Source organism: Aphelocoma coerulescens, chromosome 1A (assembly GCF_041296385.1).
Source record: "Aphelocoma coerulescens isolate FSJ_1873_10779 chromosome 1A, UR_Acoe_1.0, whole genome shotgun sequence".
NCBI lineage: Eukaryota > Metazoa > Chordata > Aves > Passeriformes > Corvidae > Aphelocoma > Aphelocoma coerulescens.
Window position 1 is genome coordinate 65,821,452 of NC_091014.1, and position 23,879 is coordinate 65,845,330.

The 23,879-nt window shown below is 41.6% G+C and overlaps 1 protein-coding gene and 1 long non-coding RNA gene across 3 annotated transcripts; one reads left to right on the forward strand and one right to left on the reverse strand.

Annotated features, from left to right (window-relative positions):
- Positions 1-1,368: 1,368 nt before the first annotated feature.
- LOC138104751 (uncharacterized) lies at positions 1,369-7,491 on the reverse strand. The gene is made up of 3 exons (XR_011148263.1): positions 7,194-7,491; positions 6,501-6,594; positions 1,369-1,527 (listed from the first exon to the last, which is right to left on the reverse strand). It is a non-coding gene; the product is annotated as an uncharacterized lncRNA (long non-coding RNA).
- A 546-nt stretch (positions 7,492-8,037) lies between these two features.
- CMAS (cytidine monophosphate N-acetylneuraminic acid synthetase) lies at positions 8,038-19,269 on the forward strand. Of its 2 annotated transcripts, XM_069003347.1 has the most exons (9): positions 8,038-8,248; positions 10,918-11,060; positions 11,290-11,445; positions 14,010-14,143; positions 15,002-15,096; positions 15,777-15,948; positions 17,446-17,596; positions 18,359-18,641; positions 18,748-19,269. In XM_069003347.1, the coding sequence occupies exons 1-8, from the start codon at positions 8,088-8,090 to the stop codon at positions 18,631-18,633; spliced, it is 1,287 nt and encodes a 428-aa protein (XP_068859448.1). In that variant the 5' UTR covers positions 8,038-8,087; the 3' UTR covers positions 18,634-18,641; positions 18,748-19,269. The 2 variants fall into 2 exon arrangements, with proteins under 2 accessions (XP_068859448.1, XP_068859447.1); XM_069003346.1 differs by having other exon boundaries at positions 18,359-19,269.
- Positions 19,270-23,879: the final 4,610 nt, after the last annotated feature.

Here is a 23,879-nt window from a genome sequence, read left to right on the forward strand (position 1 = left end):
AAAAATATCAAAATGCAGGATTGTTGTTGTTCTCTAAACCTCCTTCTCCTTCTTCTACTACTCCATGTTCTGCAGTGAAAGTAGTTTGGAATGATTGGATAGAAAAATCCGCAGTTCCTAGTCGTGTGACTGAATAATTGGTAGGAAAGTGAAAATAATGTACATTTTTAGTAACTATTGGTTAAAATATCTTTAAAAGCTGTGTAAATCTTGATAACTAGAGCTCACTCCTGCTTTTCTGTGCTCTATGCTGTACCTGGGTCACGCTAGTGGCTCTGTTCCTCTGATAAGACTTAATAAACAACTATCTGGAAGCATTGAAACTCAAGGAAAAGTCTCGGTTTATCTTTGAAACTCCTTGCAAGGACATTCAGCAAATTCTCTCCCATCAGGAGGGACTTGATTTATGGCATGGTTCAGTGTCAATACAGTAATTAGAAACTGCAAGCAGTAATAGCATAATGGCATCTGCAGAAGCTATTCCTTGTGCAACAATATTAGATAACTGTCTGGAAATCTGTCTACAGTAAAAATAGTGATTTTGCTGAGTTCTCTGTGGACACATTTTGACATCACTGTTAAAGTAAGAAGGGTAATTCATTGCACTTCTGATGATGATTCTCTCAGTTGATTATTACTTGCTGCTGTGCCACATGGTGTTAATGCTGCTATAATAATGGCACTAGACAGTACTGGTCCCACCAGCTGCCAAAATGACATGTGAACACTGCTTTGGGTTGCTAATTCTGAGTTACTCAGGGCTATACCAGGCTGTGCTACAGCAGCAGTTTCAGAAGGCACAGCAGACTAAGAGCTGCATGAATCTATAATCAAACCTACTGCTTTAGACAGACAGAGGTATAAATGGCTTTCGACTAGGCACAAATAAAGCTCTGTTCTGATTAGGCCACAATTTCAAATTGTGGATCTCTCTCCTACTCAGAAGCAACACACAAAGCCTTGCACTTGGCAGACCAAAACCATTAGCAGCAGCCAGGGATGTCTGGTGTCAGGCAAAAAGGAGGCACTATATACAAGTTCCTGTGCTTCAAGTGAAAGAATTTGTTAATGTGTAAAATAAACATGCATTTCATAAATAGTTTTGACATATATTGTGGGCAAACTGCAGCAGCAGATTGAGGATGTTTATGCACTCGGCCAGTTTAATGACCCAGTGCACAGATAAAATGAGTGAGCTGGCTGCTAAAGTGGCAGAGATTTATAACAAACATATTGAGAGTGTTATGAACACAGGATAAATGGAAAAACATGTACGTGAAAGCAGCAGATGAGAAAGCAGAGCAAGGGGTAAAAGAATAGTCTGTACTGGTAATGGAGAACACCATTTCCTTGACATTGTTCCCAGAACATTGTTCTCAGCAGTAAAATTGAGTCATGTGATGTTTAGGGCAAGCCCAAAAGGCCTGCACTGAAGCCCACAGGACAAGATGACTTCACAGTAGAAGATGCTCCAGCATCCTCACAACAGGATGGCAACAAGGCTGCAGCCTTTTGTTCCCCACTGGCCTGTTGGAAAAACAGATATAAATTTCAAACAAACAAGCAAAAATGGGCAAAATCAGCAACTTTTCCAAAGGTTTATGGAGGCTGAAGTAAGCAAGAACCCGAAACAACAGACTGCCCTATAACAAACTCTGACTCCTAAAGGTTATCAAAGATCCATCAAAAACCCAATCATTGTCAATCAAGAAAAGTGCCAGAGAACACATGACAGACAGTGTCCTTTGCTATCTGTGCTGCACACAAGTGATCCTTGCTGGGGAGACACACGTTGATGCTTGCAACTGTGACATGGGACTGTGAGTGAGTGAAATGTTTGAGGGAATGTTACTGCAAACATCAACTTATACAGAGATTTTATAGATAGGTAAAAAGTTCTTTCTCTAAGATTTTATTATGTTGAATTTTCCTTTTTTTTTAATATTTTCATGTCCCTTGATGTCTTCACCCCTAGCATTTCTAACAGCTGGCCATAATGTAACTCATGCTTGCAACTTGTCCTAAACAAGCCATTGACATGACAAAGATTATTTTCTTGCAGAAATCTTCTACTTGTGTGACAATAAATATCAGTTCCTCTCTCAGTTTCTACTTAAAGAGCTCCATTTCCCTCAACAGTTCTTCACAGTTTCATTATAAGAAGGAAGACCAGGCAGGATTTTTTGCTTTACCAGCTGTTAGCAACTTTTTTTTTTTTTGTTGGGGGGCCACTTAGAATCCTTTAGGCTGGTTGATGGAGAAAAGCTATAAGAACAATAGGCTAGAAAAAAAAAATAATTTGTTCATGCATGTGATAGAGATTTACTCTAAAAAAAAAAAAAAGAGAGAGAAAAAAGAAAAAACACCCAGAAAACGCTGAACCATGAAATTCCCTGACTCTGTAAGAAGATAAACACAAGCTGGAATAAAAAGAGTGAAAAGCCATAAACTACAGAAAGAAAACACCATTCCTGTACTAAGTCCCTTAAGTAGGAGGGAATTTTTGAAGGTTTTAGGGATGATCAAGATTAAATCACACTGCTAAAGAAAATTTTTAAAAAAACCAAAACAATCAAGGTAACAAAGATATTTGCAAGTCTGAACTCAAAGAAAAACTTTCTGCTTGCAGATCTGGCTAAAAGCTTGACCATGTCCATGTAAGCAGGACAAACTAACCTGGCATCTGAAAAAGCTGAGTATTTTGTGATACCTAGCCCTTTTAAAACTAATTTTCCAGCTGGGGAAAGCTGTTGATGTCCCCTCTCTGAGGGTAATCCAAAGTTAAGTTGCTTTCAAATGTTCTGTACAGGTACTTCCTGAAGGATATTTGAATTATAAACTTTAGCTGTACAAAGAACCTAAGGTATTCAGGCTTCCAGCTCATTGCCTCATTTGGACACCTGGATTTAGACAGGACAAATGTAAGTAATGGTATCAAAAAAGATGTGTAAGTGTAAATGTCTGCAATATTGACTTGATTTACCAAGGTGTTTGGACTCTTTTATAGTAAAAATAAATCAGTGTTGTTACTGCAAAAATTAATAATTATTTTCTATCCAGGCAGGTAATGTCTGCACTATTTGTCAAATAGTGCAATAGTCTTGGTGGTAGTAATAGTAATAGTAATAGTAATAGTAATAGTAATAGTAATAGTAATAGTAATAACAACAACTTCAGCAGTTTGAAATTACTCTTAAATATTGATATTTCAATTCTGACTTCTTCTGTGTCCATGAGATTGCCAAAAGGAACACAGTCCATCCAGGAGGCACTGAATTAAACACAGTGCATTTCATTTCATTTCTGCAGAAAGTCCAAGAAATACACTGGTCAAGTGTAAACTCTGAGCAATCATACTCCTTCCTGCCTGTTTTTAAGAAATTTCAGACCCTTGAACACTTCCTTGGCCTTTTTTATAAACATGGCAACATTTATTCACCTAACTCTCATGTATGGTCAAACTACATTAACCCAAGACTTGCACAAAGCTTCCAGTAACAGGAATGGGTAATTTGATAGATTTTACCAGGCCCATTCCCTGTTTCCTTTACACTGGTGTGACTCCAGCCAGCTCCACGGATTTCACTGGAGCTCTCCACGGTTTAGGACAGGAGATTTGGAATTTTGAACTTCTGTTGCTGCAGAGAGACCTAGAAAGAGCATATCCTAGTTCACCCAGAAAGGATATCCCAGAACTTTCCACTACATGCTTTTATTGAGCCTTTCTTACCTGTTTCCATAGTATTCATTAAATTAGGTATGTCCTAGGAAAAATTAGGACCCTGCAGATGGGGCCACCTGCACTTATGGAGCATAAATTAAACTCCATGCACACATGACCAGACCCAGCTGGGCCAACAGCAGTTTGGCCATTGGTTTTTAAAGCATTTGGCTTTGACCCACACTCCACAAGGCTCGTTGTGTGAGCTTCAGAGAACCTCTGTGACATGTTTCTCCTGTCTTTTCACAGTACAAAGTGTGGCTGCCAGAAAGGGCAGCGCAGATCTCGAGGCTGGCAATTTGGAAGGGCAGGGTTGATCTCATGCCAGGCAGTTCAGAGGGTGTTGGTGTGAAAGCAGACCCCAGCCACCATTACTGAGAGGTTTCTTGTCCAGCCATGCCTGATGCATGTTAATAACAGCTACACACTGCAGAAAATTTCCCTAATTAATCAGCTAAGTTCCATGATGTGCTCCCAGGTAGTAGGTTACAACTTCTGAGCATTAACACCTCAGCACACACCTACTGAACACCTCTGGATTTGTCCATTTTTTCTTACACAAGGACAGGAATGAATGGACTTCTTTCTTCAGAGAAACAGTAATCTAATAGTTTATAGCAACTGAGTGGTGGCCAGAAAGGAAACTCACAGATTTTACTATTCCCAATGGAGTCATATGGCATGGAACATATTTTTTAAATAGAATTTATTCCCATTAATTTTAATTCTATACCAGCATTTCCTTGAAATGATCCAGTTTGGCTCTTCTTGTTCAGGGACAGTCGGGAATGACAGGATGGGGGTATTAGTGAGGGGAAGGGAACCTGTGCAGTTCCAAGACCTTGTCCACACCATGGGATGTGGGAATAAGTGCTGCACTGACTGGTGCTGATGGGGCAGCTGAAACCCCTCCCTCCACACTGGGAAACCTGCAGGCCCATTTCATGATTCCCTAAAGCAGGGTACATGTTCCAAAGATGTGGAAAACATTATATTCTTTGTTCTGTTCTCCACTTTTCTATTATTAGAATAGCAAATGTTCTTATCTCCCTGAGTGCTGTGACCCACACAGTCCCACCAGGAGCAAGCTGTCAGTACAAACACAGAGAAAGGAGTTAGAATGTGTTTAGGTGAGTAATGTGTGCTCAGAGCTGAGTTTCATCCGTGGATACTGGAGCAGGTGGCTGATGAACCCTTTGAACCAGGCAGAGTTACTGAGACCAGAAAGCACAAAATGCTCCCTGTGTTAAAAACAGGGAGAAAGGAAGAGCCTGGGGACCATCCCCTCTGTCTGCTCTGGCAAGTAGTGTCACACAGCAACAGCTTAGGTAGCTGGAGAGTCAGTAGAAATGAACTATTGAGCTGGACTAAAATATTGATACAGATGCATTTGAACCATTAGTCGAACACTTGATCCTGGAAAAAAAAAAGCTGGAATAAATAATAAAAAGGTTTTGATGAGCACATAAAATAAATCAAAGCATTAATAGCAGTCAATAAAATTTTACAGAGAACGAGTCAAGCCAGTATAATTTCAATCTACAAACCCAGGCCTGTGGCTAGGAAGAGATTGAGTAGATGCCCTATATCATAAGCTCAGTGAAACTATCAATAGATTTCACTTAAATAAACTACAAGAATGGGGTTTTCATGAAATTATTTTAATGGGGGGACAGGTCTGGTTGCTGTAGGAATGACTGCAGGAAACTGCCTTGGGGCACACACAGAGCCAGAGGCAAAGGCAGAGGTTTGGAAGCATCTGGCTATGCCCCAGCTCTTGCAGAAACAAACCTTAGGTCAAAGCAAGCCACTGGCTGAATTATGTCAATATTGCACAAGAAAAGGTAAATTATAGAGTTGTATAAATGAGGTATGTGAAGCAGTAATCCTTCTGCTTCACTCCCTTGCAATATCCTGTTTAATTCTGAGCACTACATTATAAGCAGCCCAGAGGAGAATAATGGTGATGATGGGAAGTCTGGAAGATCTGAACCAGGAGAAACACTGAACTCACAGGTCTGATCCTGAAAAGGAAAAGTCTGAGCTGAGATGGGGCCTGTTTTCAAATAGGCACATGCCTGCTGAAGAAATAATCTAATCTCCAGATCTGTTTCAGATAAGACAGGAATGAATGGACTCATATTACAGAAAAGAAGATTTAGTAAAGACTAGGAAAATCTTTGCTATCATACAAATCTCTATATTGCCTGGACAGGTTATCCAGTGCACATTACTGATAGTCTTTAGGACTGGGTTACATACCTGTCTGTGAAAAAGAACAGAAGTATTTAAGATGCTTGTGTGAGGATCGTTTCAGCTCTGTGAGTGAAAGATTTGCTTTTGATATGAAGAGAAAAAAAAATTAAATCAGTTTTAATTATTCACAGACCTGCAAAAAAATTCTTATTAGCTGAACCCCATCTAGCATGGCATCTATGATGTGTGCCAGATGTCCTAATGTCATTTCTTTTCTCTGTAACTGAAAGTTGAACCCAGACTCAGCTCTCTGCTTGGGATACTGCTAGACTGTGAGAAGGGTACCGAACTGTATTACGTAGCTGAAGTATTATTATTGATAAATCATAAAATTTTCACCATGTGGTGAACCAAATTACAGGCGGTTTTAACTTCCTCACTGTGGTCAAGCATTGGAATGGGCTGTCCAGGGAGGTGGTGGAGTCAAGAAAACACTGGATGTGGCACTTAGTGCCATGGTCTCATTGATGTGGTGGTGTTCAGTCAAAGTTTGGACTCGATGATCTTGGAGGTTTTTACCAACCTTAATGAACTTGGTCTGTTGTGGGCACAGCAAACTCTGACAGAAGTACAGTGCTAAACATGTGGGAGCTTGGCTCTGGCAAAGGCTTAAAATCCTAGAGTTTAAAAAAAAAAATAAAATAAACACATGGAAAATAACCTGCAGGAATCACACTCTTCAGAACCTTACGGCTACTAATTTCATCTTATTAAAAAATAAAGGCCTGAAAGGAGCTGCCTTGATCTGCAGAATAGAAGAGCAAGCTCTCTATCTCTGCTGGGTCTCTTGGAATACCTCAGAAAATAAAACAAAGCCCCGATATGATTATTTTCTTAAATGTCTGTCTACAGATGAATGTAAGTGGGAATGTTTTGCTTAGCAGTGATAGATAAGGTCCTTCTGTTCCACAACACATCTTGAATAACCAGAGCACATCGGTGACCCACATGTGGTCCGTTTTCACTACAGACTGACACAGGACTGAGACCCGCCAGGAGTAACTTCGTGATTTCTTCAACAGCCTCTACTTTCCATTTTCTAAACCATATTAAACCCCAAATTCCCGTGCAGACTTATGTCAGCAGTGGATTACTTGATTTTGCCCATTAGGTTTCTGCAAGACAGTTGGAACAACATCTTATGTTCTTATGCTTTAGTACATTTTTAGGAAGGGGAAAGGAGAAGCGAGGAGCTCTTTCCAGCCCCCCTTCTCACCACGAGGCTCCGTGTGGCTGCTCTGCCCTCTGCCGGGGCTGCTCAGGAGGGAGACGCTCAGGAGAACGACGCTGGAGAAACCCCTGGAATGTGGGGACGAAAGAAACCTCCGGAACTGTCTGTCGCGGTGCTTGGGCAGCGCGCTCGGCTGCCGGCGGCCGGGGCTCCGCGGGATGAGCCCAGCGCCCTTAGAGCCACGTCCTGTGCGCCCACAGGGATGGCAGCCACGTCCTGCTAACGTCCACAAACAACTGCAGAACCACAGAATCGTCAGGGTGACCTCTGGAGATCACCCTGTCCAACCCTCTGCCCAGGCAGGGTCACCTGGAGCAGGTGACACAGGAGCATGTCCAGGTGGGGTTGGAATGTGGAGAGGGCTACTCCACAACTTCCCTGGGCAGCTGCTCCACGGCTCTGCCACCCTCCGTGTACAGAAGTTCTTCCTCATTGCAGAGCTTCTTGTGTTTAGTTTATGGCCATTGCTCCTCGTCCTGTCACTGGAAAGAGCCTGGCACCATCCTCTTGGCACCCTTTGAGATATTTACATGCATTAATGAGATTCCCTCTCAGTCTTCTCTAGACTAAAGAGATACACACCGCTGAGGTCCGGCCATCCAGCCAGCCGTGAAAGCAGGCAGACAGGGCTTTGCGGGGCACCTTGTGCCCAAAGAGCACCCTCTCCTCACCAAAGGCAGACGATCCCCCGAAACCCCCCTCAAGCCCCCCAAACCGCGGGTCCCTCGGTGTCCCCCGGGGTCTCCCCGACGCGCTCCCAACACGCATGCGCGGCAGCGCAGGACTACATTTCCCGGCATGCCCCGGCGGGGCGGTCCGTTCGCGTGGCAGGGCGCGGCGAGAGAGGAGCGGGACGGGAACAGGGACAGGGACACGGCCATGGATGCGGGCGAGGGGCGGCCGCAGCCCCACCTGGCCGCGCTGGTGCTGGCGCGGGGCGGCAGCAAGGGGATCCCGCTGAAGAACATCAAGCTGCTGGCGGGGGTGCCGCTTATCGGCTGGGTGCTGCGCGCCGCCATCGACGCCGGCGTTTTCCACAGGTGCGCACGCGCTGCATCCCCCTCCGCCTCCCCTTCCCCTGGAGGATCCTGGTTGGGGATGGGGGTGCCGGAGGGTTCTGGTTCGGGAGGGAGGTGCCGAGGGACCCCGGCGTAGGGAGGGGCTGGGGGAAGCCGCCGCTTCGTCAGGAGGGTTTCAGAGGTGCCTGTCAGCGTCTGCAGGGAGGGCTCAGAGCTGGGACCAGGCTCTGCTCCGTGGAGCCCAGCAGTGGGACAGGAGAAACGTCAGGAACCGGGCACGAACTGATGCCCGGGAAGTTCCACCTGGACATGCGGGAGAACTTCTTTACTGGAATAGGCTGCCCTCAGAGGGTGTGGAGTCTCCCTCGGTGGAGATACTCAAAAGCTGCCTGGATGGAATCCTGTGCAACCTGCTGGAGCAGGGAGGTGGGACCAGATGACCCGCTATGGTCCCTTCCAGCCTGACCCATGCTGTGACTCTGCCAATGAGTGTTGGAGAAGATCCTCACTTAAGACAAAGGGGTGCAGTTAGTGTGGCACCAGGTTAAGGGTCAGGCAAGGCAAGCACCCTGTCAAGAGCTCAGCTGTCCCTTCCTGCTGAGGGTGAGCAGCAGAGGAATGAAGGAATCAAAGTCTTATAACACAGTAGTTTAACATTAAAGTTGTTCTGATGCGTGGTTGGGTGGGCACTAGCTGGTGATGTTTACCAGCAAACATTGATGGTTTTACTTTATTAAGACATCTGCATTAAATGGAACTGCCAGGCTGGCGATGATCTCCTGTGATCTGCTGAAGCACAGGATGACTTTGGTTCGTGGCCATCTTGATGCCCAGGACTGTGTGCACTGAGTTTGGGATCTCTGAGGATGGAGACCCCACAGCCCTTCTGTTCCTTTTACTGCACTCACCCAGAAAAAGCTTCCTTGTTTTCTCTCTACCTGCCCAGCACTGAAGACAACAGTAAAGTCGCCTCCTTGCTGAGATGTCTCTTTCAGCATCTCCTGGCATATGTCTGCTCCCAGGCCCAGTCATCGTGCTGGCTCCTGCTGGGCTTGCTCCCATTTTCCTATCTAGTATCAGGGAGCCCACAGCTGGACACAGCACATCAGAAGCATTCTCACTCAAATGTCAAGTGGAAGGAAATAATCTTGTGTGCTCATGTGACTCAGAAGAGAAGCTCAGTTTGTGGCCAAGTGCCTGAAACTTCTGTAGCAATAATTAGAGCTAGATAGAAACAAGGGTGTTGTTGGTGTTGAGAATATGGGCATTACAGATTTTTCTGCAGGAGCAAGACTGAGGATTTTCTACACATTTGCTGATAGTTAAAACCATGGTTAGGATGTGCTTAGTTAGTGTAGCACACTTAGGGGAAGGTTCCCAGTGCAAACCAGCTGCATAATGCTCAGAGCAAGTCAAGTGGAAATGCAGCCCAGCTAGATCCAGAGCAGTCTGTATCTCATAGCTGCTGTATCATTATCTAGCCTGGAAAACCTTTCTTGCTGTATCTGAAAAGTAGAGGATGCAGCATCCTGTTTTATTTTTAATAAAGTAGCAGACAAGAACACTTCTGACTGAGGTCACTGATAATTTCTTAATGATGGTGAATCTCTATTGCTTAATGGCCTGCTGTGGCTTCTGTTTGGCATCTGAATTTTCCCAACAGGAAGCCAGTCAGGGTTGTGCAGGCTGACTTTGAGGCATGGCAGGTGCAGTTGGTGGACGTGCACCAGGTTTACCTGGTCACCTTTGGAAAGGTGTGCAGGGTACCTGCCACACAACAAAACTCTGTTAGCTGAATGGGGAGTGTGTATTTAGTTCACCATCCCAAAGCAGTTTATAGAGAACACCTCTTGGGTGTTTGTTCTCGTGGGTGTGACTTGACATTGCTGTCGCTGTCACACATATTTTACTTCTGATGATCCCACGGTGTCTTTGGGGGAAGAAATGTAACTGCAGCACCATTTGCTGTGGACAGTGCATTGCTGAGAGAGGAGGGGTGACTTTTCATAGCTTTTGTTTTTACACCTCACATGCTTTTTTGTCACAACGATGCCAGCAGTGGCTTCACAATTGCTCAGTGTTTGTCATCACATGATACTCAGAATTAGCCCTTCCTTTTGTAAATGTTTGTTTTCCCTGAACGATCACAATCTTGCTTTACCAGTACTGGAAGTTTTCTGTGCTAAACATAAGGAACTTGAACAGCTCCTTCTCTGGGATTGTATGGAGCCCAATTAACACATTTTAACACACTTGCAGCATAAGCTAATCTTTAAACTTCGTGATAGTTTTACTTGTTGTAAACTAAGCTCTTACATGATTCTGAATGCCACATCCAACCCATTCACTGTTCATTGACCTGTTAACGTGCCTGAAAAATTCTGTGTGCTGACACTGGCTTTTTCTGAGAACCACTTTTAAATTTCATGTTGCTTAAGCTTCCACTATGGAATGCAATTTAAGATTCAGATTTTAGTGAATGTCCATGTTTTATCCCCATTGTTCCAAGCTGCTTGTTGGACCGACTGGGGTAGTTTTATTAACACAAATACAAGAACTAGTTCCTTTCATTGCAAGGTGTAATACAGACATAAATAAGCTGGGGTTTTATTCAGGTTAAATTACAACAGGCAAGTCAAAAATGATGGGATTTATTCTTTATATTAATTTCTGTCACTGTCTGCCAACAGCATATGGGTTTCCACAGACCATGATGAGATCGAGAAGGTTGCAAAGCAGTTTGGGGCTCAGGTCCATCGCAGGAGCCCTGAAGTCTCTCAAGACTCCTCAACTTCTCTAGAAGCCATCACAGAGTTTCTCAATCATCATCATGGTAAATCAGGGGTGAAATACACTGAGCTTTTATATTGTAGCCCCAGAGGGATGATGCTCTTAGTATTTAGAAAAATAAGTAAAGCATTGAGTAAATAAAAGCTAGAAAGATTCTCCTTTTTTTGGTTTTTTTTTTTTTTTTGGTGTGTGGTACCTACTCATACCACGCTTTGCTGTTGTGTTACTGAAAATATGAATTGTTTCATAAATGTCTCTTTGTTTTTCTTTAGAGGTTGATATTGTAGGAAATATTCAAGCAACATCTCCCTGTTTACATCCCAGTGACCTTATAAAGGTAGCAGATCTGATCCAGAAGGAGGGGTTTGATTCTGTTTTCTCTGTTGTGAGGCGGCATCAATTCAGATGGAGTGAGGTAAAGAAAGGAGGTAATATTTAGGTGTTTCTGGTTACAGTAGTACTTAACTTTTTTTTTTTTTTTTCAAATGCTTGCTTTTCCTACCCTTGGTATTTTAGGAAGTGATGTCTGAGGCATGGACTGAGTTCTCTGAGAGGTGTGAGATGGCTTAGAAATTCCTGCCAAGCATGGCTGTCTTGATATTACCAAGCATTGCTCAGCCCTTCTGTAACTGTTTTGTAGAAATTAAAATATTTTAACTTGTCTAGGCTGAAAATACAGCTCCAAAAAACCTGACATTTTAACTTCTTCCTAGTGGGTATTCATGACACTGAGGTCCTAACTAGAAAATTGTTTGTTTTTGCTATGCAGTAGCTAACAAATGACCAATAATGTGAGGTAAAATCTTGGTGAGGATGGGATGACAACCTCTTGGCCTGGGGATTTAGGCTTTGTTTCATCCTGATAATTTGGCTGCTGACTTATGTCACACTGCAGACTGCCTGTGAATCATGAGGGCTGAACTCATGTTGGTTAGCTCATCCAGAAGAATATGACTGGTTTTTCCCAGAGAAAATACGCCTCTCAGCTACAGTGGCCAAGATGACCAGAGACTGAAATTTTACAAATAAAGATTCTACCTTGCTTTAGCTATAAAGCACCTTTTGTCCTTGTACAAAGAACTGTTCCACACATTATGTATATTGGTTTTGTTTCTGTGGTTAAAGCAGAAATCTTTTCTTCGTTTTTTAAAAATTATTATTTCAGGTACTGTCACAGTGGGGTTTTGTTGTTTTTTTTTTTTTTTAATGAAAGTTACTCAGACATTGCAGTAATTACTTCAGATGAATTTTAGGTGAGTTTAGAAAGCATCATGCTGTAAAAGAGCACATGTAATAAATGAGGCTTGATCCGAGAGATAAGTTGGAATAAAAGTTAAGCCTTTGTTTAGAATAAACACTTGAATGTTGTCGTTGTTCCTCATAAGAGGAGAAATAAATGACACTGTTTGTGCAGTATAAGAGGGGTATCAAAAGCATGGGTGGCAATTTCAGGATTCTGTGGATTGCAGTTTAGGAAGCCACATGCACATCTTGAGATGCTGGAAGGGACAAACGTGAAAGAAAAAATCTCGCGTGGATGTGTCATGTGGCTTCCTGAAGTTATTGGTGCCATAGGCAGATTGTTAAATAAGAAAGCCTTGCTTGCTCTACCTAAAAGACCAAGTAATTCTCCAGCATAAAATGACATCCAAAAGTTTTTAATGTGGTGAGAGATAAGGAATCATTCAGCTGCAAGGACTGAGGAGAGCATTGTGCCAACACGAGCAGCTTAAGGATAAATGCAAATGGCCTTTCAGGAGTGTGGTGTTTCAGGGGACAGTGATTCACAGCAGCATTGTACAATGGTTTTTCTTCTTTTTATTTTTCCATACAGCTTCAGAAAACTGATTAAATTAAAAGAATTTCATGGGGTTTTTTTTACTGTGTAGATCTGGTGCTCCTTCTGCATTAAGGTTTAATACTGATAGACCCTGAAAGAGAAAGGTGTCTCTCTCTTCAGTGTTTACTTCAGTGAGCACAAAGCTTTGGTTGGTTATGAAACACAAGGTGTGTGTATATCTACCAAAGCCTCAGGATGTTTTGGGTGTTTGAAAATGCCCTCTAACTTTCTTGTTAGTCATGAGACCTGGTGAATTTTGGCTGCTTTGTGCATCTGGATTGAAGGGGCTTAAGGACAAAAGCCTCTGGTCCCTGGTTTGGTTTCTGCTGCATGTACAACTGTCATTGGTAGTAATATGGGATCTTTTGGGATGGTATTTGTGCAGACAGCTCTTTGTTTATTTGTGGACACTGATTAAACCACATATGAAGAGTTAACATAATATCCTTAAATAGGATGTATTTTGGGGAAGTGCCAAGATGTTTTCACAGGCAAAAATTATTCACATATGCTCTTTTTCCACCTTGCAGATTTCGGGCTGGTCCTTTCAGGTATCAGAGTGCATTCAGGCATTCCTGTGTGCACTAGGAGATGGAGTACAGGAATAGTATTTCTTTCACATTGGCAAGGACAGTCTGCAAGAATGTCCCTCCTATTCCTTGTAGTAACCTGTTTTAGAGCCAATAACCTCTTGGGTTTTTGTTGTTGATTTTTTTTGTTTGGTTTGGGGGTTTTTTTCCAAAGTTGCAACGAAAAATTCCCTTTTCCACTACTGGGCATACAGAGTAGTCCTGCAGTTTATCCACAGTTCCGAGAGAGAGAAGCAATTCAGTGATTCCCCAGAGAAGTTGTGGATTCTGCATCCCTGGAAGTGTTCCAGGCCAGAATTGGATGGAGCTCTGACCAGCCTGGGATAGTGGAAGGTGTCCCTGCCCATGGCAAGAGGTTGGAACTGGATCATCTTTAAGGTCCCTTCCAACCCAAACCAGTCTGAGGTTTTTTATAAAGTTGAGCAACAAGAGGCAATAATGAGAGAAGTTGGTGACTGAATTATGCCCTTAATTTTTGAACAGAAATTATTTAGGAAGTTGAGTGACTCTGAGCAGGAATTCTGTAAAGCTTATTTTACCTTTCTTTTCCCTCTGTTAACAGAAAACAAGATGACAGAACCCCAAAACCTGAATCCAGCAAAGCGGTACCGGAGGCAAGACTGGCCTGGGGAGCTCTATGAAAATGGCTCATTTTATTTTGCCAAGAGACATCTGATTGAGAAAGGCTACTTGCAGGTTAGTATTTCTGGTTTTTCATGCTCTTCAGAATAATACATCTTCTACTCTTGCTATAGAAGGTTCTGAATTCAATATTCTGATTTCTGCTACAGTCAGTGTGAAATAACAGCACTTTGACCTCAGAACAGTTTGCTAATTATTTGTAATTTAGCAGGGCTAGTTATAGCTAGAGCAGTTCCAGTAACATCATCCTCCATAGCAAATAAATTTATGCAAATAAATGTATTATATAGCTATAACCCTAAGCCAATACAATACTGAGTTGAGTTTTGCATGAGTTCACCGGTGGATCTTAGAATTCATTTTAATGCCACTAAGGTGTGAAACTGAGCTTCATGCAGTGTCAGAGCCTTGTCATAATCTGTAAATTTGCATTTTCAGCCAGTTTAATCTTATGCCAATTTTGTACTGTAACTTTAAAAGTCTTTTTCCGTTTCCTGATGTTTACATCCCAATGTAGTGATGCAGAACAACACTGAGGTGTGGTGGATATTTTTCCATTGGTAATTAAGTAACAGTAAGCAAATAATAATCATAGCCTTCCTTAGCAAATGCTGAAGGTATTACTATTTTGCTGATTAAAAGATTTAGTGAAATTAGTGTGATGTAATTGCTATAATGCATAACATCTTGCACACTTTCTCTAGTTGTAAAGTGGAAATAGTTATTAACCTGAAGGTTCCTTCAAATGGTTCTGTGTCACTGGCAAAAACATAATTGATGGTTCACTTTTATATAAGCCATGGTGGCCACTGTATAACCAGACACCTGGCTTTCATTGCATGGTGCTAAATTGTAGAGTTTTGTGTTTGGGTTGACCCAAGCAGAAAATTTCCATGGTTTGTTTTCCTTCAGGGTGGTAAAATGGCCTACTATGAAATGCGTGCAGAGCACAGTGTGGATATTGATATAGACATTGATTGGCCTATTGCAGAGCAGAGAGTGTTGAGGTAAAAGTACTTTTTATTCCCTTATTTCTTTGATGTTGCTTGTTTCGAAGTGTGGTCATGTGAATTCATAATGTATGGAATGGAAACAATGGAGATCAAAGATAATTGGGCAGCTTTATTTCTGCCCATCATTTTTTCCTATCTCTGTTGAAATCACCTGAATTACCTTTGTTATATGGCAGGGTTTTGGTAGTTTGGTGTTTTCTTTAAAGTTCAGCTTGGTGAAAAGTGTGAGCCCCACTATACCAGAGCAATGTGTTAGCATCATTTCTGGATTTCCCAGCTGAGGTGCCCCAGATTGCTGTGCTCCACACCACAGTAACTGATCCACAGGAATGGGAGTGTTTGTGTAGAGGGCCTGAGCTGATTCCATCTCAGCAGCTGCCTTTTCTTTGCAGCTACTCTGAGGAAATAATGGGTGGGAATGGAGTATAATTTCTGTGCCTTTGTCATCTTAGTTTTTAAATGGATAACATAACTGAGGTGTCCTTTGGATCGTTCTGTTTGTTTCTTTGAAGAGGGAAAATACAGTTGGAGAGTGATGGTGATGAGAAAAAACATTAGAAAAGAAGATTTTCAAAGCTATTTCTTCTGTCTGAAGATTACAGTTGTATGGGAAATATTTGGGGCTTTGAAGTGTGCAAAAACTTCCATCCTAAAAAGATAATTTCTTTGTCTAGCTTTGGCTATTTTGGCAAAGAGCCACTAAAAGAGGTGAAGCTCTTGGTTTGCAGTATTGATGGATGCCTGACCAATGGTCGCATTTATGTGACAGAAGATCACAAGGAAATGGTCTCCTATGATTACAGAGATATTGTTGGCATTGATCTGCTAAAGAAAAGAGGAATCCAGGTAAGTGCCGTTCTGAAGTGTGAGCCTTCATGTCTCATGTAACCTGCACATTAAAAGATTCTAAAAAATTATATTCTTGCAGCATAGAAGTTGAAGTTTCTTCACAGTACTTGTGATCAAGCAGCATAATATATTGGTTGGGACAAATGTTATCCTCAGAACTCTTAGAGGAAGTTAAGAGTTTTGAGAAAGTTCTCAATCACAGTAGTTACAGCATCTTTCTCCATTTCACAGAACCATAGAATGGCCTGGGTTGGACCTTAAAAATCATCTTGTTCCAACCCCCTGCCAGAGCAGGGACACCTTCCACTATCCCAGCTTGCTCAGAGCCCCATCCAACCTGGCCTGGAACACCTCCAGGGATCCAGGGGCAGGCACAGCTTCTCTGGGCAATCTGTGCCAGGGCCTCAGCACCCTCACAGGGAACAATTTCTTCCTCATATCCCATCTAAACCTGTTCTCTGTCAGTGTGAAGCCATTCCCCCTTGTCCTGTCACTCCAGGCCCTTGTCTCTGTCTTTGCTGTGGGCTCCCTTCAGGCACTGAAAGGCTGCACTTGGGTCACCCCAGAGCCTACTCCTGTGAAATGGAGTAGATGGTTTTTCAGCAGTCCCTCAGCTTAATTTTCTGTGAAGCCAAAGGGGTGGGAAGCTTGTAGTCATTGTTTTGTTGCCTGTGGGAGCTCATTTCCATACCTTCTTTGACTTGGAATGTTTCATTAAAAACCCCTAGGTCTTTGTGCTGCACTTCATTCATTTCTAGTATATGTTGCTGATATAATCCTACCTTGTGCTTCACTTCTCTTCATTCTGTACTTAAAATCAGTGCCAAGCATTTGTTAGTATTTAAAAGCAATTAGGGAAGATAAGCTTGTCTACATCTTGGACAGAAAACCTGAAGAAGTTGCATCTGAGATTTCTAAAATCCCTGCTGCAATTATCTTCTGGTTTTAGCCTACCTTGTACATCATTCCTGAAACTTCAAATTTGGAATGAACTTCCAGAGATAAATGTGCTGTGCTGCTTCAGTCTGTTTAGTGTTGGTTTGATGCTCTGAAATGCTGCTGTAAATAAAATTATGTTATTAAGTAGAAGGGCCAAATTAAAAACTTCATATTCTACAAATACTATAGAAATCTTTCTTGGGAATTCTCTCATTCCATACCATGACTTAATTAGATGATACTGCACTAGGTAGTCACCACACCACCATACTGTGATATTTAGTATTTTATTTGTACATGTTGTATTTAAAAAGACAAATGTTAATTTTGTTTTGAGCATCAGGGAGCGCTGTAGAAAGGTATTTCACTTTCCTCAAGGAACCTCAAGACTGTCTGTGGTTTTGGATGCTAATCACTTCTGCTCTACGTTGTGAAAACAATTATTCAATGCTTTTCTGATGCCTGGGAGAGCTTCTATTAGCAAAACTACTTTTTTTGCAATAGTAATGTTGTATTTCTTTGGATGTAGAACTTACTCTAATTTTATTTCAATAGGTTCGACTCATCTCTGACAGAGATTGTTCAAAAACACTGTCAGCCATGCAGCTGGGATGTGTAGCAAAAGTTAATGCAACAAATAAACTACAGGTTCTGAAGGACTGGCAGGAAGACATGGGTTTGAGCTGGAAAGAGGTGGCTTACTTAGGTCAGTTCCTTTTCTTTTGGTATATTTTATATTGGTCTATCTTTTATTTTGGTAGATTTAAATAGTGTAGACAAAGAGAAATTTCATAGTGCTGCTGAGCTTCAAACCACTTTTCTCTTTGTAAATACACTGAATTTAATGGGATTGCTGTGCAAATTGCAGCACACAATCACCAAAAGCAGGTACTTTAAGGCTTGATAGGGTACAATCTAAATGATGAATCAGTGTTTCATTTGGTAAGGGAAGTCTTCACTGTTTTTCCAGTGGGATATAAGAAAGCTTTTGCTTTTAGGAAACATTTTGATATCAAAATGTTGATAAACATACACTTAGAGCTGACAGTTTTGAACTGATTCTAGTTTGTTTCAGAGGGATATTGTATAGATTATGTTCTGAAATGGTAATCACAAATGGACAGAATCAGAACTGAAAGCCATGTGGTTCTGTGCTGAGCTGTATTTCAGTGTCAGGTTAAGTGTGGGGTCCTGCCAATGCTTATTGAGCTGCTCACATCATTTTACTGCTCTTAAAAGTACTCTTCTCTTGCCTGAAGATTGTGAAGTGTGATCAGCATTTACATGGATCACCAAGATTTTCCAACAACTGACTTGCAGAGGGCTTTTGAGCTGCTGAGATGAAGATTGTGATAAAAAACCCCAAATTTCAAAAATCAGATGAATGCGTACATAGAAAAACACTGAGAAAAGTACTGATTCTTTCCCCTGTGTGATCTTTTGCCTTGTCTGTCATCTTCCTCCCTAGGAAATGAGGAGTCTGATGTGGAGTGCCTGAAGCAGGCAGGCATGAGTGGTGTGCCTGCTGATGCCTGTGCAGCTGCTCAGAAGGCTGCTGGGTACATCTGTAAGAGCAGAGGTGGCTGTGGAGCTGTGCGGGAGTTTGCAGAACACATATTCCTGCTCTTAGAGAAAGTGAACTCTGCAAGGAAGCAACTGGAAGAAATCAGTTCAGCAGGGAAGGAAAGGGGCAGGAATGAGAACAGCAGGAAAGGAAATAAGGAGCTGATGGAAAAAGAGTAACGCTGTTGGTCAGTCCTGCTTTTCTTCCTCAGTAAATCTGTATCCCAAAGGAATGCTTGCCTTTCAAATTTTACAGCACAGTAGAGTTTAAAAGGTGTCTCCCTCTAATTCCAGGTCCCACATTCATGATTATATGCTGAAAATAGGAACATATCCACGATGATTTTAAAAGCCATTTAAGTTCAATGGGAGGAATGCTACAAAAGAGCATGCCCTGTAAATCTACTCTTAATCATCACACCTGTCCTACAGGAATGATGCATCTTTATTTCATAATCTGACTGTTTTCAGGGATCAATGATTTTGCATGACTTGAAGATTTGTAATTCAGGCTTAAAAAACCAAACAAAACTTCTGTCAGTTTTGCTCATGTGGTTTGCATTTCTTTTACCAAATGCATGGTGTTGTGGTCGTGTGATTGCGTTTTACAGGCTTTGTCCTTAGCAAGGAAGTGTTTTAACATATGCTGGGGAGGTCAGGTGTAAAATACTATTAATAAAACTTCTTCCTCTGTTTTTAAACTACAACATCATTACTGTAAAACAAGTTAATATTAGTTAAAGAAAGCACTTTAGCATGTGTTCAGTTTTAAGCTCATAAGTAATTAAATCGCGTTTGGAGTTGTGCCTCTTGGAATCCGTTTATTTTGGGTTTTATTGAAGTGCTTAAATTAATATTTTGCCAATTTTGGAGTTAAATTTCCCATTGGCTTTGAGATCTCTGCAGAAACTCAGTTTCTTTGTATGAAGACTTTATTGCAACCACAAATGAGTTAAAGCCAAATAAAAGTCCTAAGTTTATTGTATGGAAAAGTAGCTGCTGTTTAAAAAAAAACCCAACAAAATCCAAACCATAGTTAATGTGGGTTTATATAAAATATATATACAGACCACTTTAACATGTTAAAGCTGGTTTACATGCTTTATTTATGGAAAATAGGATTTGCATTGTACATTACAACTACCATAGTATTTATCAGAGTCAAGTTTTGTTTTGGATTATGCTAAAAAATAAAAATACCCATGTGTCCTGGGTTGCCATGTATTCTATTACCATCCTCATGAGCTGTGGAAATCAGGTGGAGCAGTGTTTCCTTGCCTCCTCCCCCCAGACTATCTTGCTGTTAATGGCCCATCATTGTCCTGCTGCATGACTCAGAGATAACTCCCTCCGGACCATCTTCTGTTAATGAGCCTAATCAACACTTGGCCTCATGACTCATTACCCTATTGTGAGATGCTCCACCCAGAGGGAGGAGCCAAGCATTCCATCCTGGATATAATCTGGGACTCTGAGCACCAAAGACACTGGCTCCACTGGATTTCCAGAGGACAGGAGCTACACAGCCACCGCTGGACTTTCTGAGGAAGAGCAGACCCCTTCTACTACAGGATCACCACTTCAGAGGACTGCAGCCACCATTCCACCAGACTGCTACCACCACCCTGCCTAACAGGGACTCAGGTTGTATCTTGACTCTGTCAGTGTTTTCTTTTACTTTCTTTTCCTTTTCTTTAATTTCCATTAAATTGTTATTCTGACTTGGTGCCTCTCACTGGTTTATTTTCAAACTAGTACACCATGGTACACAGGCAATTACAAGTGAGGTGAATTTTAATGGCTTGTCATTTTATTTTCTCTGCTAAATAGACACTCCCAGAATAATATCATCTGATATATTGGCCTCTGATTAATTTTGTGTTTACTTCCTTTCACAAAGCAAAATGTTGAACTGAAGTTATTTACTGCCTACCTACAGTTAACAGATTAATTGTTTACTGTACTAATCAGCTCTTAAATCACCTAAATTGAAATGTCTCCTTTCAGTCACATTTTAGGGTTCTGTGCTGGATAAATCCATGGACTTTGACAAGAGGAGAGCCACATTTTGGACATCAGTGTTTTCACTTTGATGAATTCTTGTTTAGAAGAAGGTGGTATAATCTTACATTGGAGGAATATGAAAGATAAGAAAGCTGTAGAAACCATTTACCAAAAAAAAGATATGGGATATGTATGATCTGCTGCCTGAAAGGTTCAGATTTGGATTGCCCACACTGCAGTGGAAAGCCTAATTATAGAGTAGGATGAGGGATGTCTTAATTACTCCTCTTGATTTTATAGAAGAGCCTCAATCATATGAAGGATTTAGGGGTCAGAGAGGCAATGAGGGTAACTGTCCCCTTAGAGGTGAAATCCCAAGTCCTGGGAAAGCTTCAAATATGTAAATATTTTTCCAATGCCTGTTCCAGTACATGTGACACCAAGACTGCCTTTGATTAGAGGGGTGTTACTCATTCAGACTGGTCATTTTAGTTATACTGGGTTTATTTTGAAATCATCTTTTGGTCACATGAGCACTTGTTTTTTACTTTAAAATGCCTAGTATATTCCAAAGAAGACCTTAGGTAATGTGGGCTGTTCTATCATGATTATGTGAAATGGAAAAAAAAGGAAATTATGTAAATATTTGTAATATGCTGTTATGAAAAAATAGCTGATTATGTCAAATTTTAAATAAACAGCTTTCCCTAGTCTTTTGAGTAGAGAATGGTTGTGGGCTGGCTTGTGGTGAGTTTCTGTACTGCAAATCATATACTCCCAAGTTCATGTGCCACATGAATGGCTTATGATGGTGGAGGTGGACAGATTTAATACCCAAACTAATCACCTGCACACCTTCACCTACTTCTGACTCCGTTCATTTATTTTTATCTGCTCTTTCTCCAATTCAAATTATCTTCCTCTTCAGTTCCTGTAAGGTAATGCAATGAGTTCTGACCTTAATTAATTTCAAGTCAATATGAATCACATATATCTCAGTCTTTTGAAGTCAGAGATATTTATTAATACTTGCTGATTTCAAGTTTTTAAGACTTTTAAACCTTGAGCACACATTAGTTACCTGGTTTTTCCAGAGTCCATGTGTGAAGGTTTTTGGTTTTAATTATTTTTTTTTCTGGTAGTGTGTTCTTAAAACACTATTTCCTTTTTCCAGAAATAGCTCTAAATTAATGTAGTTCCACCCAGCAGGACAAATCCTCCTAACTGTCACCATTATAAGAGCAATAATGCTGTACAGAAGAAAATCACTATTATGTGTGAAACTGATGCATAAATGAGTTAGAAAAACTTACCAGTAATGCATGTGTCTGAAAAACCTTTGGATGGTGGGTTTGTTTCTCTCTCATGTTCTGGTTGAGGTTGGTGTATCCCCATTTCTGATCCTAGATATATTTCTGGATGTGGCTCTGGTTTATTAGAGCATTTCCCCTGCTCTGGGGGAGGCATTAAAGAGAATGAGCAGTGAGCAATGTGAAGGCAATGATACCAAATTATTCAGGTTAGTTAAGAGAGGGGCTGGTGAAACTGAGGATTTATATATAAAATAAGATGAGCTCGATTGAAAAACAACCCTAATGTCATATGTATTAAAATATCCATTTTCACTGAGCAGTTATAATTCAGAAGAATATGTACTGGTTTGAAGTGTGTGCTAGCACTTAAAAAAGCAGGAATTATTAGAAAAAGAATATATAGCAGATAGGATAAAAAGAATTAATCCAGTGTATAATTCAGTGGTTTGTATCTTGAATACTGCTTGTTTTGTTTCTTTTGTGTTGAAAAGGCTGTAGCATTCCAAAGGTTTGTGGGAGGATAAAATGGGTGGTGGAAGAAAGGAATCAGGTTCAGTGGCAGCAGTAACCAAGTCAGAATTCTTCACTTTGGAAGAAGGATGACTGAAGGAAGTTATGTTAAAATATCTGTAAAATTAAGGATGGGAAGCCATGGAAAGGCCACTGAAGAAGCTAGCAGTGGCCAAAATCAGGTGCCTGAGGAATATAAATTTATCATGTTCTATTTGGTGGTGCTTTCCATTTTTTCTGTGGCCTCAGCACAATTGCAGCTCGTGGATTTCCAGAGTTGGGCATGGGCTACAGGCATTTAATGAACCTCAGAACACTTAAAGAGGCTTTGGCCACGTGTTTCAGGAGTCTGATACCTGATACAGTTCTGGTTCTGAACCTTGGATTCTTCCTCCTATTTCTTGTGTAGGAAATACGCAACTGCATTTTATTTTCATTTCACAATGTGTGTTAGTGGTTCGTTCCACGTCAACATGTGGCTCTGACACAGTGAGAAGCAGGACATGGCATTACTATTATCAATAGGAGTAATCTAATCTTAAAAACGTGTGGAAAATAGGGCAAAAGTGCATGCAGAATTATGTAAGAGTACAGGTACTCTTACCTAATCAGTGGTCATTAATATCTGTAGTCAGAGATACTCACAGTAAATTGCTGGGAAAGTTCTTGGCCAAAATGTACTCAGAGGTTGAGAGAATGTTCTGGAAAGTACCACATGTTCTTCCTGATTTTTCACATGCTTTGCAGACAAGTTTCTGGCCTAAATTGAAATATACCTGGACTAGTTAATGGCTACTATTGTATTAAACATGGAGATAGTCCATGTATGTCCATCTCCTGGGATGTAACTTTTAACTGAGGGTATAGTTGCACACCTGTTCATGGCTAGTACAGCCCATGTTGGATTATGTTTTTACTGTCCCACCTTTTCTTTCCTGGTTACACTTTGTCCACAGCAGTTCAGGCTCAAGCTGGGGTCAGTCACCACTCACTGATCCTTCTGAGCAGTGAGGCCCAGCAGAAGTGTTTCTATTCATGAGATAAAGCTTGGTCTAAAAAGCTTGAAAATGGGATGAAGTATCACAGAATCACAGAATAAGCTGAGTTAGAAGGGACCCATCGGAATCAGGAGTCCAGCTCCTGGCCTTGCACAGACACTCCAACAATCCTGTGCAAACACTGTGCATCCCTGAGAGCACTGTCCAAACACTCCTGGAGCTCTGGCAGCCTTGGGGCTGTGTCCATTCCTGGGGGAGCCTGTTCAGTGCCCCAGCACCCTCTGGGGGAAGAACCTTTTCCTGATACCCAGCCTCACCCTCCCTGACACAGCTCCAGCCGTTCCCTCAGGTCCTGTCCCTGGTCACGCAGAGCAGAGATCAGGGCCTGCCCCTCCTCTTCCTCTTCGTGAGGAAGTTGTGGACTGCAGTCTCCTCTCCCTCAGTCTCCTCCAGCTGAACAGACCCAAGTGCCCTCCGCCACTCCTCATTCACCTCATGGCCTTTTACCCAATTTAGACAAATATGAAACACTCCCATTCATTTCACTTAATGAACTTTAAGTTTTCCTGAATATATTTATCATGATCTACCTTTGGATTAA